The 21,432-nt window shown below is 41.8% G+C and overlaps 1 protein-coding gene across 3 annotated transcripts in view; it reads left to right on the forward strand.

The window, feature by feature from the left end:
- The window catches only part of LOC117407398 (integrin-linked protein kinase), a 127,973-nt gene that overhangs the window by 81,741 nt on the left and 24,800 nt on the right, over window positions 1–21,432 (forward strand). For all 3 annotated transcript variants that reach the window (XM_034012376.3, XM_034012375.3, XM_034012377.3), the window contains 3 exons: window positions 10,993–11,102; window positions 11,357–11,484; window positions 20,732–20,853. In XM_034012376.3, coding sequence (XP_033868267.1) covers window positions 10,993–11,102; window positions 11,357–11,484; window positions 20,732–20,853 — 360 coding nt within the window. The remainder of the gene's footprint in view (window positions 1–10,992; window positions 11,103–11,356; window positions 11,485–20,731; window positions 20,854–21,432) is intronic.

The following is a 21,432-nucleotide window of genomic DNA, read 5'->3' on the forward strand; positions in this document are numbered from 1 at the left end:
TGACGTCACCGACCTGGGACCTGATCTTTCTGTGTTGGCGAAAACAGGGTCGGTACAGATTGCAGAGAATCTGACACCAACACAGAAATGTCAGGCTCGGGCGCTGGTGACGAAATTTCCTGATGTGTTTTCTCCCGTCCCGGGGCGGACTCGAGTAGCCCATCATCACATTGAAGTCGAGCCGGGGGCGCTAGTTCGCCAGAGGCCATACCGTGTACCTGAACGTAAAAGACAGGTAATAAAAACGGAAATTGATGAAATGCTGAGACTGGGGGTAATAGAAGAGTCCCAAAGTGACTGGAATAGTCCAATTGTTTTAGTGGATAAGCCGGACGGGTCAACTCGATTTTGCATTGACTTCAGGCGAGTTAATGAAAAATCGAAGTTTGACGCTTACCCCATGCCCCGGGTAGATGAATTGCTGGAGCGTCTTGGCACGGCTCATTTTATGACGACACTGGATTTAACGAAGGGGTACTGGCAGATACCCCTGACCCCGGAATCCAGAGAGAGGACGGCGTTTTCGACTCCCTTCGGATTATACCAATTTAGGACCATGCCCTTTGGATTGCACGGAGCACCAGCCACTTTCCAGCGGATGATGGATCGCATTTTGCGGTCCCATCAGCAGTACGCCGCTGCTTACATAGATGACGTGGTTATCCACAGTGAGGATTGGCCGAGTCATCTGTGTAAGGTAGCGGCGGTATTGCAATCCTTGCGGGAGGCTGGGCTCACTGCTAACCCAAAGAAATGTGCCATTGGGAAGAGTGAGTCGGAGTATTTGGGGTATCGAGTAGGGGGTGGCCAGATCAGACCGCTGATTGCTAAGGTGAAAGCCTTGGCTGACTGGCCGGTCCCTACAACCAAAACCCAGGTGCGCTCTTTCTTGGGACTAGCGGGCTATTACAGGAAGTTCATTCCGGACTTCGCCACGCTTGCTGCTCCCTTGACAGACCTCACCCGGAAGGCTGCCCCAAATACGGTTCAGTGGACGGAGCCGTGCCAGAGGGCCTTTCTCGCTTTGAAGCGGAGATTGTGTAGTAAGCCAGTGCTATGCAGTCCGGATTTCGGTAAGAGGTTCACCCTGCAGACGGATGCGTCAGAGACAGGTCTCGGGGCAGTGTTGTCTCAGGAGGTGCGGGGAAGCGAGCACCCGGTCCTGTACATCAGCAGGAAGCTCCTTCCCCGCGAGAAGAACTATAGTACCATCGAGAAGGAGTGTCTCGCAGTAAAATGGGCAGTCGAGTCACTCCGGTACTACCTCCTGGGGCGACACTTCACCCTGGTTACAGATCATGCCCCCTTGGCATGGCTTCACCGGATGAAGGGTAACAACGCCAGAATCACGCGATGGTACTTGGCCCTGCAGCCCTATGCCTTCAGGGTAGTCCACCGAGCAGGGAAACTGCATCAAAATGCAGATTTTTTCTCTCGGGAAGGCATGGGGTTGTAGGATTTTCGAATGGACCGGTGGTGCCATTCTGAGGGGGAGGATATGTAACAGGGGGAGACCTGTGCTGACTCTTCTGACGTGTTCATAGTGCTGCAGGGAGAGGGCAGCAGCTCGTCAATATCTGCCTGTCAGTCATGGCAGTGACACGGAGAGGGGGAAGAGTGGGTGTGCAGACTTTCCTTCTCTCTGAGTGGCTGGGAGGCGGGTCTTGGGGGGAATTGCTGACCCTATAATTTTCATTCTGCTGTTCCCTCAGGTCTGCCCACGGAGACGTAAAACGGCGTGCGGAAGCGCTGGAGGAAAATCAGCCGGGACGAAAAATCCCGGCGAGACAAATAAATAAGAAAACAAAGAAAGAAAGATTTAGCAGTAGCGGGGAAAAAAAAACAAACTCTTGGGCAGCCCCGATAAAGTGGATAGCAGGCTGAGGGAGCCGCTAGAGTAGGACGGAGACCCGGGCCGTACGAGTAGCGACGGTTGGGGAGAAGCTGCCGAGTGCAGCACTTTTTATTTTGTAGTTTTGTTTACTGTGTTTTGTTTTCTCTGTTTCTTTTGCCTTTTGATTAGTATTTTTTTGTTCTAACCTCTGTACCCTGTACCGCTCCGGTATAGTTGTGGCTCTGTCGCTACCATAGCTGGTACGGCAGGCCACAGACAACAGCGCCATCTGCGGGCTGAACCCAAAATAAGTTTCTAATAAAACTGGGCACCTGTGCGGTGTTTTCAGCCTCATTTCTGTCTCCTGTGTCAGTGAATTACCCACCACCCTTCCACAGAGGGATTAAACTATTGATGCTGGGTATGGTGGAGTTACGGTGAGCGGAAATGAAGGATGTAACAGGCAGAATAGGACAGGTTCCTTCATTGAAGTTATTACAAATCTGGCGGCATCCAGAGTATGTAGTATTGCAGCACTGACTGTCTTTTGATCTGGAGAGGATGAAAAGATGGAGGATTGCGAGGGAGGGACATGAGGGGACGGGGTGGAGGGTCAGTAAGGCAGCAGGAAATGGTGGGGTGAGCGGTGGAACTGCATACTGAGCATGCTAGATGCCGAAGACCTTGGTCCAGTGCACCCCAGTAGCTCCTCTGGTTCCACGGGCAGCGGCTTTGGCAGAGGAGGCCTTGTGGTATTCAAAGAAATGGGAACCTCTGAATCTAACAGAGAAGTCTAAAATGATCGACATATAATCATCCAACTCGCGCCAGCGGTCGGGACAGAACTTGCATATGATGTCCCTGAAATGGCTGAGAGCTAGAATGAACTTGGAAATGGAAGTGTTTTGAATAAGCGGGGGTCGGAGGTTTTAAGTTTAACTGAGAGGTTGGCACACTGGACCACCCTATTACTGACGGAATCTAGCGTGTTAGTGAGTAGTGAAATGAGGTTAATATCTACACCTGCTAAAATCTGGTTGCATAGGCCAAGGGACATGGGTACAGCATTTTTTAGGGAAAAACTGGAGCGCTGGGGGAATTGAGGGGTGCCGGCAAGGCCTGTAGGAGGCGGGAGCACCTTTGGGGAAAAAAAGAGAGAACTGGGCCCGGCTCAGGTGAGAACACAGACCCTGCTAATGGGGCTTGCTGGGAACCCAATGTAGAAGTAATGAATTCAGGTGCTTGCTATGAGCCTGGAAAAGAGAAAGCAGGGGCCTGCTGTACCACTGAGAAGGAAGGAGGAGTGGACAGAAGAGCGGGGCCCTGCTGGACAGCCGTTTGATGCAAGGAATAGAAGGGGGCTGTGTTGTCCTGTTGAAAGCTTGTAGCTGAAACGGTAGAAGGAATATTAGACAGAGAGGGAACCACTATGGGGGCCTGCTGGATGCCCATAATGGCCACTAAGGGGGGGGTGGGGGGGTGTAACCTGAAATGTTACAGTTGCTTGTTGGACACCAGTGGGGTATGTCGAAACCCCGGGATGGATCGCGGGAGCAGCTGCTCCTAACTGTAAGAACTGTCTCTGGATCCAAGTGCTCAAAACTGCTGATGAGCCGAAAGAACAGCATTTCACAGAAAAGGGCCACTATGGGGGCCTGCTGGACACCCATAGTGACCAGAGGGGTCCCTGCTGGACGCCTGCAGTGAGGGGAGGTAACCTGAAAGGTTATAGTTGGAGCCAGAATGCTCAGGAACTGCTGAATGAGCCTTTGATTGACAGGTGCTGTGGTCCCATCTTCTGAGTTTTCTGGATGTAGACACACTTTGTGGAAATGCAGTGGGTGCGGGGCGAGGTGTTTCAAGTCTGCTTATAATACGCGGAATCGCGCTTGTTTTTTTGAGAGTCGCGGGTTGGAATTTGTAGAAACACCCACACTGACATGGGTTGGGTTTGTTTTGTCATGAGACTTGGCAACACTGGGGGCGAGCTGTAAAGCAACGATCTGTGCTGATGTTATAGCGCCTGCGACGGAAAGGATGCTGCAGAGTGGAGAGAAATACAGTAAACAAATTCTCCTTACGTGCTGTAGATTTGAATGGGATGTTGTTGCTATGAAGATAATGCTGGAGCCGTGAGATCGTCCAGTCTCTGATGTCAGGAGTTGCGGAGGAACGAGCGGCCAGGCGGGAGCCACGCAGACAGGAGGCGCAGACATCTGGGAAGAGAAGTTTGGAGTGGTAAATACCGCCGACCGAAGTTGTCGTGGAGTTGGCCTGGGAAGGGCTGGTTGAATAATCCAGAATGTTGACCATGATGTGTACATTTACGATGAAATTGAAACGCAACTGAGGGAAGTGAAGAGGGCATTTTAGTGCTTTAGTACCTTAATTCGCTAATGTGTAAATTGAGTGATTCAATTTGGTGACGCGGAGATTGGTGTCTGACCCTCCTCCCGAACTTTAATTAAGAACTTTAATTTGGTCATACCATTGCAGATCAATAACACTTCAATTTTTGTCTCATCTTTTTAAATTTTTCTCCATACTGAACTTCTTGTGTACCAAGCTTACATATGGCATGTTACAAAATTAAATGGAGCAATCTTCTCACGCCCTTAAGTACAAGCACATGTTATTGCACAATGGTATTAATTTTAGCTGTCAGCATTAGGCATTATTTAAATTGTTAAATTTAAACCTAGAAATGGAATGGGGAAGGCTAGATTAAAATCTGAAAGGAAATGAGGCCTGGGTAGAAAAATAAATTCACAGATATAACTTACTAGTGTGTGTGTGTGTATATGTGTATATGTGTGTGTGTGTGTGTGTGTGTGTGTGTGTGTGTATATATATATATTTATATATATATTGTTCGAGACCTTCTTCACTATCTTCTTGTGTAAAAGAAGTACTTGAAACAACATGTAGATTTAAAACAGGGTGTTGCCTGTGTGTTTATTTTCAGTACAAAACAGAAAAAACTAAACAAAAGTCTAGCTCCACCAAGGAGCGCTTAGCTAAATTTTGCACAGTTCTAGCTGTAACTAATGAACCGGACGGCTAAGCCATTTATTGGTGAACAAACATAAGTATCAAAATATCTTTTCCCTAGGTCTGTTTTGCCAGGTCTGTCCCCACAGGCTTCCCACAGGCAGCCTTCATGCAGACCACCCTCACACAGTTTGACCTGTTTATATATACATGCCTGCTTCACTACAGGCAACTGTCTCTTGACACAGGGGTTGTACCGACAGACTGGAAAATTGCAAACGTAATACCGATCCACAAAAAGGGAGACAAATCCGAACCAGGTAACTACAGACCAGTAAGCCTGACTTCTATTATATGTCAACTTATGGAAACTATAATAAAATGGAAAATTACCTATATGGTAACAATATCCTGGGAGACAGTCAGCATGGTTTTAGGAAAGGGAGATTGTGTCTAACTAACCTGCTTGAATTTTTGGAGGATGCAACATCGACAATGGATAATTACAAGCATACAACATGGTTTATTTAGATTTCCAGAAAGCTTTTGACAAAGTCCCGCACAAAAGATTAATTCTCAAACTGAATGCAGTAGGGATTCAAGGAAATGCATGCCCATGGATTAGGGAGTGGTTAACATGTAGAAAACAGAAAGTACTGATTAGAGGAGAAACCTCAAAATGGAGCGAGGTAACCAGTGGTGTTCCACAGGGATCAGTATTAGGTCCTCTGCTATTCCTGATCTACATTAACGATTTAGATTCTGGTATAGTAAGCAAACTTGTTAAATTTGCAGACGACACAAAAATAGGAGGAATGGCAAACACTGTTGCAGCAGCAAAGGTCATTCAAAATGATCTAGACAGCATTCAGAATTGGGCAGACACATGGCAAATGACATTTAATAGAGAAAAGTGTAAAGTATTGCACGCAGGCAATAAAAATGTGCATTATAAATATCATATGGGAGATACTGAAATTGAAGAAGGGAACTATGAAAAAGACCTAAGAGTTTATGCTGACTCAGAAATGTCTTCATCTAGACAATGTTGGGAAGCTATAAAAAAGGCCAACAAGATGCTCGGGAGAAGTGTTGAATTTAAATCAAGGGAAGTAATGTTAAAACTTTACAATGGATTAGTAAGACCTCACCTAGAATATTGTGTTCAGTTCTGGCCACCTTGTTACAAAAAGGATATTTCTGCTCTAGAAAGAGTGCAAAGAAGACCAACCAGAATTATCCCGGGTTTAAAAGGCATGTTGTATGCAGACAGGCTAAAATAATTGAATCTATTCAGTCTTGAACAAACAAGACTACGTGGTGATCTGATTCAAGCCTTCAAAATCTTAAAAGGTATAGACAGTGTCGACCCAGAGGACTTTTTTTGACCTGAAAAAAGAAACAAGGACCAGGGGTCACAAATGGAGATAGAGGCATTCAGAACAGAAGATAGCAGGCACTTTTTTTACACAGAGGATTGTGAGGGTCTGGAACCAACTCCCCAGTAATGTTGTTGAAGCTGACACCCTGGGATCCTTCAAGAAGCTGCTTGATGAGATTCTGGGATCAATAAGCTACTAACAACCAAACAAGCAAGATGGGCCGAATGGCCTCCTCTCGTTTGTAAACTTTCTTATGTCCCTAATTTAATAATAGCCCATCAGCTCCGAGGCATTCTGGGGAATGTAGTCATGTATCCTCCAGGACTGCATCTTTCCTTCCAAATCTGCCATGTATTCTCCCCCTGTGTGCAGCACACACACCATCCCAACAACCTCCCCAAAAGTCCCAAATTGTCCATCTTTAGTGCTTCTCCCTCGGGTTCGGGAGACGGCGGCGCTTCTCTCTTTGCCACGGGAGACGGCGGCGCTTCTCCTTCCGGTTCTGCCGGCAGCAACTCTGCTGGGAGCAGTTGCCTGTATCAAGGCCCTTTAACATTTGTTCCATTTTTTTTCTCTTACACACACACAATTTTTCACCACATTCTGGACCACCTTCACTGTCTTCTTGTGTAAAATACAACTGGTAAATTTAAAACAAGGTGGTGCCTGTGTACCAAACATAAGTATCAAAATACCTTTTCTCAGGTCTGTCCCCACAACTGCCTTCACAGAGTTTGACTTGTGTAGCCAGGGCTGGTGCCACGGGGGGCAGGGCGGGGGGGGTCTCCACCCTATTTGCGTAAATAATTGCCGACGCAGTACAACACACATTCTGGAAAACGTGGCAGGGGCTTGTGTGGCGCAACCTGAGCGGTTCAGAGAATTACATGTTTTAAGTATGTAAACATATCTCGTACAACCTACAATGATGGATATCCGAAAGTGGATGAATAAAAGCAAGTCTGATGCTAGTCGTAAATTCCTATCAGACAAGCGGTGTGGAAGTTAACAGTGGGATTCCTGATTAAAAGCCCTCAACCAGCACAAACAGCTTTCAGGCCCCTGTAGCAGCAGCCACTCCTGATGTTTTAGGTATGGAAAACCCAGCTCAGCCATGCCTGAAGAAGTTTCCGTTGCGCAGTTTTGGAGATAAAAAAAGATTGTTTCATCTGTCTAGGTGTAACAAGAGAGAATGGTTAGAGTACGCCATTATGTCAGATTAAAAAATGTGGATCTCTTAACAGAAAATGCCGACCTTGCCTTTACTGTTACTGGATAGTGTGATTGGAAGCACGCAAATCCAATAAAGGTTTAAATAAACATGCATTAAGTAAGGGACATCTGCACCGTTTGGCTGCTTGGAATGAAAGAAAAGTACGAGGCACTCTGGATAAGAAAAAATCCAGAGCTGACAAAAGTTTATAAAACAATACCAGGCAACGCTAAGTACACCTCTTATGATATACAGAATGAAATAATCGAAATAATGTGTGTAACGGAAGGAAGAGATAGTGTGAGAAATCGTGGATTCAGGGTATATTGTAAAAGCTGATGGAACACTAGACCCAACTGGACGTGAAAACATCTCGATTTTGTAGTTTGTTCTGTAACTGCGATTGATGAAATCAGGGAAAGGCTTTTAACTGTAGCTACAACTGACAGTTTTTGTGCAAAAGCATTTGCAAACACCACTGTAAGTGAAATAACAGAAACAGGACTATGCCCTTCTGAAATATTAAGCCAGTGCTACAACGGAGCAAATGTTATGCCTGGCAGCCTTGGAGGGGTTCAAAAGCTTTTGCAGGAAAAAACTGTGAAGGGAGATGCAGTACATCCATTGCTTTAATAACCAGCTACACTTGGTCATTGTGCATGCATTGTCCTCGGAAGAAAAGGAAGAAGAATTCTTCAATGTGTGCAACTCTTTGTAAGGAAGCCAACTGTTGCTGTTCTCTACAAAGGTGAGAAACTTAAATGATTACTTGAGCAGCACTGGACTGGGCATTACTGTACAGTTGGGGTTGTTAAGTCCAAGGACATGAAACTGAAGTTAAGATTGAAGCTACTGTATTAAAGCAGGTGTCGGCTATGGACTTTAAATTCATTGCACACGTGGTCCTCACATTTTTTAGTATACTGGACACCAAACAAAATGCTTCAGGTAGAAAAAAGCAATCTTTCTGCTGTAGAAGTAATTCGTAGTGCGTCAGAGTGTATTGCGGCATTGCGTTGTGACGCCGTTTTTAATGATCTTATGAAGGAGTCTGTTGAAACAGCTGTGCTATGTAAGAAACAAAGAGTTTTAAGCATGTGCCTAGAAGACTTTGTGGTTGAGGGACCTGTTGGTCAGCCAGGAGGTGAAACTGATAACGAAAGTGAGCTTAAGAGGATGTACTATGGTGTGCTGGATGCTGTACTCAAACTCTCAGCTTGTTTTAATGAACACAGTACTAAACTTATTGCAGCGCTACAGGCTGCTGACCCCAATAGCCCAACGTTTCTACAAGTTGCCGATTTGCAACCCTTAGTTAATTTAATCAAGATGGGCAATTGTTGAATCTGAATTGCTAGTTGCATGTCAGTTTCTTCAGAAGCAAATAAAATCAAATGCAAATGAAAAGTGGACCACCTACATGGACCAATGTTTCACAGCACCCTTGAAGCGATGCCAAGTGTTGCGAGTGTTAAAACTTGCTTTGACTTTTGGGGCATCCACTGCTATGTGTGAAAACTCCTTTTAAAGGACAACACAGAGAAGGAGCACACTTCACAACCGCAAAGCACACCTCATACAACTGGCCTTTGAGAAGGAGTTGACAAGTTCCGCTGTGTGGAAAGAAGTAGTAATGAACAAATTTAATACAAAAGGAAAGCTTAGATTGCAGCTTTACTGAGGATGTTTTCTTTACAACATTGGTAAGTTTTGCATTTAATCAATGTGCTTTGTCATTATATTTTTTTGTTCTGTTGATAGCTATTTGCTTATTTAGTTGCTATTTGCTTATTTAGTTGTCATTTGCTCATTTCAGTGGTGGATGAAGCGAGTCCCCCTCCTAAAACTGTAAAACACTTTGGGATCATCATTATTATAATAATAATAATAGTTGTTGTTGCTGTTGTTGGTTATTATTTATGTCACTTGTTCTTATAATCAAATACCGGTACAAGCAATGTTTGTGTTACACACACACACACATGTATGTGTGTGTGTGTGTGTGTATCTTCCTATACGTAGTATATGTAAACAAACCCCTCACAGAAAACATGGTGTCCCCTCGTTTGGTGTAATTCCTGGCACCGGGTCTGGGCGTAGCCATGACTGCACTGGTAGCTCAGAACTAACAAGGGACATATTTTTGTGTGGAAATGTATTCTGACCCATATTATTAATTTATATATTCTATGTTTCTTACCTTCTAGTTTTGTTTTTGTAAACTGCGGTGCGCTGCTGTAGAAAATGCTGTATTCATAGTCATGTCTGCGCAGGTTATGCTGCTATGCTTCAGAGAATAATTTGTTCAAAGTCATCCCCAGTTATTTATTTTTTTACTGATAAGAGGAAATTTGAATGAAGCTGCCTAGTACACACAGAGAAAAGGAAGAGCTACCCAGCACTGAAATGTATATTTAAATTAAACATTATAGTGCCATTAACCCAGTGTCAGTGGCAATGTATTTAAAATAAAATATCTCAAACATTTACATTGCACTAGCTGCTATGCATATTCTGCATCATCGGCATCCATATCCATACAATGAAAATAATATAAATAATAATATTCATAATAATAAAAAGATGTCAATGTGTTGTATACATACATACAGTTGTAGTCAAAAGTTTACATACCCCAATGGAAATTTATAATTTCTAGAAAGTTCTCAGCCAAATAATTGTAGGAAAACGTTTTGCTTTTGTGGATGAGGAAAAAAAGTTACAAAAAATAGATGTCTACAATTATTTATTTCAGCAAAACTCCAAAAATGCTAAAATCAAAAGTATTCATACCCTGACAAGGAAAATTAAATTAATAGCAGTTTTAGGCACCTTCAGCAATAATAACCTCTTTTAAACGATTAGGATATTTGTCAAGGAGCTTTGGCATGATTCTTTTGGTGATTTTTTACCATTCTTCATTGCAAAATTGTTCCATTTCATTCAAATTCTGAGGAATTCTATTGTGCACAGCCTTCTTCACTCATACCAAAGATTCTCAATCAGATTTTATTCTTCTTTAACCATTCTGAAATAGATTTTGATGTGTGCTTTGGATCGTTGTCGTGTTGGAACGTCCAGTTGTGCTTTAAACCAAGTTCTGTAGCGGAGGGTTTCAGATGATTGGCCAATATCTTTTGGTATGCTGTGGAATCCATTTTACCATGTATTGGAACACAATTTCCTGTGCCATTAGAGGAAAATCAGTGCCATATAAGGATATCAACACCTCCATGCTTGACAGTAGGTATGGTGTTATTTTCTTTATACGCCTCACCAGACTTTCTCCAAATGTAACGACTATCAGTGTGACCAAATAGCTTGATTTTTGTTTCATCACTCCACAAAACCTTTGACCAGAACTCCTGTCCACCACTAACTTTTTTCCTCATCCACAAAAGCAAAACTTTTGCTACAAAAGATTTTTCCTATTTTTTTTTATTTGAGATATTTCTAGAAATTATAAATTTCCATTGGGGTATGTAAACTTTTGACTACAACTGTACTTACTTACCTAACCATAAGGCTATTGAGTCCATAGTGTAATTCTCTATCTTTTTCCCGCTGTGTAGCTATGGAAGGGGCGCTGGCAGGGGAACGACATTGTTGTGAAGGTACTAAAGGTGAGAGATTGGACCACAAGAAAGAGTCGTGACTTCAACGAGGAGTATCCCAAACTCAGGTACCTCAGTGCAGCCTTTATAGTGACTGTCTGAACTTTTTTTTTTTTTTGGGGGGGGGGGGGGGGAATCTATTTATAACTGCATTTTAATCCTTTATGTATGTAATATAACTACCAAAATGTTTGTATATAACCAAGCAGTGGTGTAAAATATTCTCTCTCTCTCTCTCTCTCTCTCTCTCTCTCTCTCTCTCTCTCTCTCTCTCTCTCTCTCTCTCTCTCTCTCTCTCTCTCTCTCTCTCTCTTTTTGATAGGATATTTTCCCACCCCAATGTGCTCCCCATGCTGGGAGCCTGCCAGTCCCCACCTGCCCCCCATCCAATAATCATCACGCATTGGATGCCCTATGGCTCTCTCTACAATGTACTGCATGAGGGAACAAGTAAGTAATGCACAGATTGCTACTGAGAAACATGTGTTTTTCATTGTCATCAGTTCCACTCAAACATTGACGCTATTGGACAACCCCCCCGGTGGCCAAATGGTGCACCACAGTGTGTCTCTGCCACAGACATTCTGTCCCCACACTTCATCCTCCATGCACCCAGAAGCCCCTTCGATGCTCTAACAATATTGCGCAAACTATGAATTGCCCTGTGTTGGATTTATTAACACTAGCACTGCCATAGCCGCTTTTTGAACGGCTTTTGTAATTCAGATTTAAATATCTCCGTGTATGTGAATATCTCATGCATGTCCGTTCTTAAGTGTTACTAAATATTTGCATTAAATACCCATACGGTGTTTCAGCTGCAGAATTGTAAAAATGAATAAGTTATAAGCACTTGCTTCTTCAACCGCCAGACCCGCAGCTTATGCTGCATATTGAAATCAATACAATGTAGCTGACAATTTAGTCTGGGCTTTGTAATAAAATCAAAGTCATTGTGAAATAACGTATTATAATCCTGTTGAGTGCTTGAAACACTGATGAAAGTCATTCTAAACATCATATATTATTATTTACACTACATTTCTCAGGCAGAACAACTGTGCCACCCTTAGTGTGACAGTGCAAATTTTAAAAAATGTGCATATTCTAAGCTCTGCACAGATCAGTGACCATCGGGACTGGTGCTAAACAAAAGCCAGAGACTGTTGCATTTTACAACACAACGAAGTACGGTGTGGATATACTGGATCAGAGGCACGGCTGTGTTCTGTCAAAAGTGGTACTCGCAGGTGGCCTGTGGCTGTTTTTTATAATGTTTTAGACCTGGCAGCCATCAACGCTTTGGTTTTGTACAAGGAGTGCACCGGCAACACTATCACTCGGAGGAACTTCATTTTGCAGCTAGCCCTGGAAGTACAGCAGAAACATTTTGATAAGAGACACGAAAGCCGGCTGGTAAATGCCCCTCAACCTTCAGCCAGCGCTGCAGCCACTGGCACATGGAATCCAAGACAATGCCAGGTTGGTAAATGCAATAAAAACAGAACTTTTGATGTCTGTGCCCGTTGTGAAAAGGCAGTCTGTGGCAAATGCACTTGTACAGTTGAAAGCTGTACAGTAGAAAGCTGTAATAGAACTCCTGAACAGAGAGACAGAGCCTATGAACTCTGTTTCACTGAAAGCGCCTTCAGGTTGCAGAAGTTATGTTATATTTTTGTGTTATGCTATTTTTAGTGGGGCTTGCGAAGCAAGAGTCTCCACTTTAAATCTTCGACATACTACTTCTTCTTTTTCTTTGGCACACTACTCCTCTTACACCGTTTAAGCTAGAAACACAGTTCAAACTTTAAAACGTGGAGACCGTTCTGGAATAGTGTGTTTGTATACAAGCACACTATTCCTTTTTGATATATTTTATACATTTTAAACTATTAAGCTTTTTGTCCTTTTTTTGTCCATCTTCATTCACTTTAATGGGACTTTTTCAACATTTAAAGCTCCCCATTGTTTAAAAACTCTCAGAATTTCAACATTCTATTTACTGTAAACGATGTAACTTTTGACACAAATCAGCTACTTTGACCACTTTCCCAACAAGTAAGACAATATGGAATATTACTCTACTTCTCTGCTATTCAAATCTGAAATTAAAACAGAAATAACTTTTACCAATCAAGAGGTATACCTGTTTTAGTAACCGCATCAACTAAATTTTCTCTAACTTTTTATAAACAACTGAAATTTTGCCCACTTTCCCAACAAGTAAGACAAAAAGTTAGAGTATATGGAATCTTCCTCTACTTCTCTGCTATTCAAATATGAAATTTTGACCACTTTCCCTAAAGCAAGCCCCACAACTTTACTTGTAAATTTCCATCTAATTGTTTCTTATACTACATAAAAAGAAAATATAACACTACGTCCGGTCTGCCTGCTGACTGTGCCTGCGTACAGGAGCTGTGTTGTAAACACAGACACAGACACATCAGCTACTTTGACCACTTTCCCAACAAGACAGCTGTTTTAGTAACCACATCAACTAAATTCTCTAACTTTTTATAAACAACTGAAATTTTGACCACTTTCCCTAAAGCAAGCCCCACAACTTTACTTGTAAAGTTGCCATGTAGTTATAACTAGTTATTTATGTTTTGTAATTTTATATGTGCATACAGCTTTCTACACCAGTTTACACAGAAGTTTATTGCATAAAGTTTATTTTATTACAGTTTTTCATGTTTATGTATATGTGCTCTTCTTTAAAAAAAATAAGAAAGTTAAATTTTCAATGTAAATACGGTGTTTCTGCCTGAAAATGTTATGTAAGATGTTCATAAATAAAAATATTAAGTTGTATATGATTTTTTGTTTTTCATTTTGGTTTTTCATTTTTTGTTTTTCATTTTCATATCGAAGCCGTTTTAAAATGGAGCCGCACATTTTGCGGGTGCGGTGGTTGTATGTAGTCCGAAATCTTGGCGGTTCTAGTGTTAATATGATAATTCTCTGTAATATATTCAGTTTTGATATCTGTAGGTTTTTACTCAAATTGATATGCATACACATACGGTACAACTAACAGTATGGTAAACCAGTAATTATATATATCTATATATATATTATTATTTATTTCTTAGCAGAAGTGTGGAGTAGTGGTTAGGGCTCTGGACTCGTGACCGGAGAGTTGTGGGTTCAATCCCCATTGGGGGACACTGCTGTTGTACCCTTGAGCAAGGTACTTTACCTAGATAAATGGGGAATTGTATGTAAAATAATGTGATATCTGTATAATGTGAAATAATGTATAATGTGATGTCTTGTAACAATTGTAAGTCGCCCTGGATAAGGGCGTCTGCTAAGAAATAAATAATAATAATATATATATATAGACACACACACACACACAGTGTTCGCGCTAGGCCACATCATTGCACCAATGGCCCCCTGAAATAAAAAATGTCCCGCTGAATTTCTCTTAACGTGCCCGTATGTCCCCCTTCCCAGACGCAATACCAATAAACAGTATTATAAATCACACACTTAAGGATTAGACACACCAAATATCTTTTATACCCCCCTTCTCCCCTTCTAAAAATGTTTTGGTCCAGGATCGACCATAACGTGATAAAACTATTTATTAAAAACAAATGTACATCCTGTAAAGCTTGCACCACTAGCATGTAAGTGTCCTGAAGCGTTGTTAGTAACTGAAAAGGTGAAACAGCTGCTCTGATTTGGTGTAGGAAAGGTATTGCTAGCATCGCTGTCACAGCAGGAAGGACTTGTTCCTGAAGACTTGCATGAAGAAATGTATTTATTTTTTTTTTTTGCATTGCATTGGTATTTGTCACGTAATTCATGAGACTGAGTTCGCTCTTGTGTCCAGAAACTAAAATAATGTGCCCGTCTTAAACTCCAGCACCACTTTACATGGAATTTGAAAAAGCCTTGGCTGTCCTGTTTGAAATTTGGAAATTTACAGCTTAAACTTTTTATAGGACCATTTTCGAAATCTGGCTGTGAGTACATTCGTATATCCGGTATTGGGATTGTCCTAAAACCACTTTGGTGATTTTTGGTCTGTAATGCTGATGTTTGAGTGACATACTCACGGCCAGTGCCATTGGTAAGTACAACAGTTATTTTTACAAAGATTAGCAGTGTTTTAGTTTCCTCGTCTTTGAAAGAAAAACTGTACTCGAACCATACTTTAACCACTTCAACACCATGACGTGTGCACGTACGTCAAATGAAAACCCAGTTACAGTGCCATGCCGTACCTGCGTACGTCAAGTTTCCCATTCTATTCTATGATCGGTTTCTCAGTCTAGCGTTTCAGGTTTCATTCTCTAAAGCAGTGCTAGTACTGTGGAATGTGCAATGAAAATTGGGGGAGGCTCAGGTGACATTTTCAATTCCACTCTCTAGTTGTGGGTGTTTAGAAGGCTGAGATATATTGCAGGAAGCCATTCAGCTTTTACAAGTATGTATATGTGTGTGTGTGTGTGTGTATATATGTGTATATATATATATATATATATATATATATATATATATATATATATATATAATATATATATATATATATACATACAGTACCGGTCAAAAGTTTTAGAACACCCCCATTTTTCCAGTTTTTATTGAAATTTCAGCAGTTCAAGTCCAGTGAATAACCTGAAATGGTACAAAGGTAAGCAGTAAACTGCCAGAGGTTAAAAAAAAAAAAGTTTAGGTTACCAAAAACTGAAAAATAATGTACATTTCAGAGTTATACAAAAAGGCCTTTTTCAGGGAACAAGTAATGGGTTAACAACTTACAGCTGTTCTGCAGCAATGGAAGTAAATTAAGCCTTGAAAGTTGATGCTAACAATTCCTACAGGTGTCCCAACTTTTGTTGATTACTTACAAACCCTCTGTCTGTATAAAAGCAGTGTTGGAACAGACTGTGTTACTACACCCTCTTAAGCATTATTTGGACAGTATTGTACTGCAGGAAGTAGTATATTTCTCTCATAATGGCGAGAAAAAGGCAGTTAACAAAGGAAGACAAACAGACCATTATAACCCTTAAAAGTGTAGCTTTCCTTTAGAGAAATTGCAAAGAAATCCAAGGTGTCAGTGAGTACAGTTTCCTACACCATCAAAAGGCACTTGGAAACTGGAGGAAACTCTGACAGGAAGAGGTCTGGCAGACCCAAAGCCACAACAGAATCAGAAGACAAGTTTCTGAGAGTCAACAGCTTGCGTGATAGGCGGCTCACAGGACAACAGCTTCAAGCACAGCTTAACACTGGTCGAAGTAAGCAAGTCTCAGTTTCAACTGTGAAGAGAAGACTTCGAGCTGCAGGTTTGACAGGTCGAGTGGCAGTAAGAAAGCCATTGCTAAGATGGCAAAATAAGAAAAAGAGGCTTGCCTGGGCCATGAAGCACCGCCAGTGGACTACTGAAGACTGGAAGAAGGTCTTATGGACCGATGAATCAAAATTTGAAATCTTCGGTTCATCACGCAGGGTTTTTGTACGCTGTCGAGTAGGCGAAAGGATGGTTCCTCGGTGTGTGACACCAACTGTCAATCATGGAGGAGGAAGCGTGATGATCTGGGGCTCTTTTGCTGGATCCAGAGTCAGCGACTTGCACAGAGTGAGTGGCACCCTGAACCAAAACTGCTACCACAGCATTTTGCAGCGCCATGCAATACCCTCTGGTATACGCCTAGTTGGTCAGATTTATTTTTTATCTCCAATTGTTTATTTGTTCTATGCTTTAATTTCGGAGTAAATTGAGACATTAAACTGCGTAAATTTCAATAAAAACTGGAAAAATTGAGGTGTTGTAAAACTTTTGACCGGTAGTGTATATTAGTGTTTTAAATTTATTATTTTTGATTTATTATTAGTTTTACTTGTTTAGTTATAGTTTATATAGTTTTTAGCGAAAGCTAAATATGGCAACGTATGTGGTCTTTCTATAATGAGCAACAGGAGTGAAGTTGGTTCGGAGGATTTCGATACCAGCGACAGTGATGCTAACTTATCACTCAGCGATTATGATGAAGAGGATTGGAGCCAAGAACAATACAAACTGTACAAACAGAAGAGCATGCAGCTAGTTTACAGGTAAGCCAGCTGCAAACGGGAAGCTGTTTGGTTTGAAATGGCAGTGCTGTGACGAAATACTATCAAAACACAGCACTGGGTACAGGCAATGCTTCAGCCAGATCCATCACAATGCCTGCGCAAAGTAGCTGTGTACACGCATTTGTGACTATCCCTCCAACACAAGCGAAGCAGGCACCGTAAAAAAAAGGCACAGGGTCTGCTACGAAAATGAAAACAAAAGAAAAGACACAAGAAAAATGTGCAGTGGTTGCGAAGGCAGCCCCGGGTTCTGTTGTATTGAACATTGCAATAGAGCAAGTCGATACTGGCACACGTTTTGATGTTGTTTTGATTTTTATTTGATAAATACTGTTTACTGATTTATTATTGTAATATTATTATTATTAGCAGCGTTTTTGTTTTCATTGTTAAAAAAAAAAAAAACACGTTTTTATATCTATATTGTATATGGGTATGTAGTACACAGCAGCATAAAGGGTTAATGAAAAACACAGTTTGAGTCATTTATTTGTGTTTTATTTATCATATGTTAACATTTTATAGCAATTACAGGTTTGAAAACATCATTATTATAATTTTCAAAATCTGGTACCTGGGAAGGGGTTTCATTTTTACATCTGGAGTTGAAGTGGTTAAGAGCAAGTTAGTAGATGTTTTTTCACTCCGTTCTAGATGTATACAGTTTCTTCAGATCTGTTCTTGAAATCTGCTTTTTATGATTTACATAATTTAAGTCACAACAAGCTGCATGTTTAGCTTGTAGATTTAGGTGTTTGTTTGCCTGACGGAATTCAGAATCTTTAGCGATATCAGTATTTTTATTCCAGGGGTGTTGCTGAAGGTAACTGTTAATCCAGTGCTTGAGTCCCCCCCAGAAAGTGCCGGAAGACACTATCATTGTTTTATTTATGGTTTATTGTTTTGTAAATATGACTGCAAAGTGCCGTATGTTTTGTTATTTTGTTTTATTTTAAACGTGTTCTGGCAGAGGCGAGATTAGTGCTAGTCCTCTGCCAGGAATGATTAAAAACCTCATGCAGATTGTGGCCGAGGGGTAATGAGGTAATTGGTAATTAACTCCTCGGCCACAGTAAATAAATGCCTGCAGCTCTCTGCACTCAGGGTGGGTGTTCAGAGGAGGAACGAGAGCGAGAGCGGAGAAGAGAGAAATTTAAAACAGCAGATAAATGCAGGATCAGTGAAGGCTACTGCCCAGCCTGACCTGTATTGTTTAGTGTTTTGTGTTCGTGATTTGTTTTATTTAAAATATTTATTTTTGCACTGTGAGCAAGTGTTTTGTGTTTAAACATTTATTTTATTTTTGTTATTTAAAAATAAAATGACGCGCAGCATCTTTTTGTCACTGCAGTACTTACCTGGTGTCAGTTTTTCCTTCCTGCTTCTGGCCTGACGTCACAACTTAGCCACCCTGCCACAGTCACCAATTGATTTTACCCATTTTTTTATCCCAGTTTGAAATATCCAATTGTATTTTTAGGCTCAGCTCACCGCTACCACCCCTGCGCTGAGTCGGGAGCGGCGAAGACGAACACACGCTGTCCTCCGAAATGTGTGCCATCAGCCGACTGCTTCTTTTTACTCAGCAGGCCCGCCATGCAGCCAACCCAGAGCTACAGCGTCGGAGGACAGGGCAGCTCTGGGCAGCTTATAGGTGCCCGGCCAGTCGACAGGGGTGCTGGTGCGTGGTGAGCCGAGAACACCTTGGCTGTTCACCGCCCTGCGCGCACATTTATTGCTTACCTCCAAGAGATACCAATGAGAACAAAGATACACAGAGACAATGACATACAGAGCCCTCCCCACCAATCACCATTCAGCGTGAATTATATGGATTATATTTAGGACTTCTGTTTTTCATTTTTTATTAATTATATTTTTTGGTGCTTATTTTGAGCTATTTGAGTTTTCTGTAAATCTTTTCAGGGCTTTCACTCTTTATATACTGTATGAAATTATTGTTTTCAGTTACTTTCCAAAATGCTTGGGCGTTTTTTTCTGTCAATATGTATAGTAACTCACCAGTACTTGCACACTTAAGTTACTTGTACCTTCTTTCCTTTGCTGTCTTAGACAACAGCATCCTTATGGTCAGGCACATTCTTCAGCTGTTTTTGTGTGCAGACATTTTTTTTTACATTTCACCACAATTTGCAATTCTGTTTTAAATCCTCTGTATCTTAACTGTAATACAGCTTTAAATCCTGTGAACAAGCCTCCATTTGTGTTTAAAGTATTCAGAACGAATCAATGATAGATACAAGTCAGGAAGGAGGGACATTGCCCAGCTGCACTGGGAAAGGTAGTTGTTTTAGTTTGAAAGTGGCCTTGTCCCTCTCTGGTGGCTTAATGTAGTGCTGGATGCGCTTACAAAACAATGCCTGTCTTTAAAGATAGCTTCCCTGCTTGCTATTACCTCCGCTAAGTAGGTAGGTGAAATGCAAGCACTGTCAACGGCAAAAGACTGTTTATTTTTTGTGGCCAGAACGAAGGTTACTCTCCGCACTTATCCTACTTTTCTCCATGTAAGAATTTTTGCTTTCCATATCAACCAGTCAGTGGAACTGGAGGCCTTCCATCCACCTCCTTTCTAGTCTGACAAAGACAGAAAGTTCCATACGCTCTGTCCAGTTAAAGCATTGGCATATTATGTTGACCGCACCCAGAGTTGGCAGCAATCCAAGCAATTGTTTATTTGCTTCAGGTCTAAGTTCCACGGACAAGCCCTGTCTAAACAGCAGCTGTCGAGGTGGATTGCAGACACGGTCTAGATTGCATACGATCTAGCCAACCTGCCCCCACCAGAAGAGGTCACTGGTCACTCCACAAGAGACTTTGCAGCCTCTTTGGGCGTTATTCCAGGGTGTATCTGTCGCAGACATTTGCCACGCCTCAAACTTATCAGGTTCTACCGACTGAATGTCGTAGATCAGCAGAACTCTCATTCTGCTCTTTAAAACATTTTTATTATGTTCTACTTTAAGTCCTGGGGTAGTTAGTCATACACACATACACTGCATGAGGGTGCTCCCTCACTGTACTGTAGAATGCTAAATGCAGTTTTTCTTCCTTATTAGCACAACTGCAGGTGCTGCAAGTCCTTCACTTGCGACGGCTTGGGTATTGTATCCCATTTGGTAATGGTTACATTTCGTACTTGAAAGGGAACGTTAGGTTATTATCATAACCCTGGTTCCCTGAAACCATTACCCTTCAAGGTTGCTGCATTCACTCGCAGCAGGCCTGAAGAGAAAATGGTGCTGAGCCTTATGCATTACTATTTATTATTTATATTTATCTCCTGGGGGCAGAAACGACGTCTGATGCATAGGGGGCTCTTAAAGGAGTAGCCTTGATATAAGTGCTCAGGTAATTCAGGCTATAAGATAGATAGATATAATATATATATATATATATATATATATATATATATATATATATATATATATATATATATATATATATATATATAATCACGTTAGGTAATGGTTACATTTCTGTTTTAGTGAACTAGGGTTATAGTAACAACCTAATGTTCTGTATTATCGCTGAATGAATAATAATGTAGACATTTATTCTTTCTCTCTCTCGCTCTCAGACTTTGTGGTTGATCAGACACAGGCTGTGAAGTTTGGGCTGGACATCGCTCGCGGGATGGCGTTCCTGCACACCCTGGAACCATTGATCCCCCGACATTATCTCAACAGCAAGAGCATCATGGTGAGTTTATTTCCCAAAGGGAAGCATGGAAAATGAGAAGAAATAGGCCATCAGTCCTATAGTGCCAGAGAACAACACAGATCTGATGGATCCACTGCAGAACCGCAGGCGCCCTATCGGACACAGGGGTCGCTGGTGCGCGGTGAACTGTGGATTCCCCTACCGACCTAAGCCCTCCCTACCCGGGCGGTGCTCAGCCAATTGTATGCCGCCCCCTAGGAACCCCCGGTCACGGTCGGCAGTTACATAGCCTGGATTCGAACCTGCGATTTCCAGGCTATAGTGCACATCCTACACTCCACACGGAGTGTCTTTACTGGATGCGCCATTCGGGACCCCCCTGATTTTTACACTTCCTGAAGAGTTCTCTGCATTCACTCTGGACATTTTTATGTTAGTTTCTTTCCTTTTCTGCTATAATAAAATGGCCTTTTTTTCATTGACACCTATAAAAATGTTTGCTACCTTTATTCTTACGACATGTTTCCCAAGGGAGTAATGAGTCAATATATACTCATTTTAACCATTTTGTTTGCATATGGCTGGATTTCTTGGTCATGTGATCAGATACCCACAAAT

This window comes from Acipenser ruthenus, chromosome 8 (genome assembly GCF_902713425.1).
Source record: "Acipenser ruthenus chromosome 8, fAciRut3.2 maternal haplotype, whole genome shotgun sequence".
Classification (NCBI taxonomy): Eukaryota; Metazoa; Chordata; class Actinopteri; order Acipenseriformes; family Acipenseridae; genus Acipenser; species Acipenser ruthenus.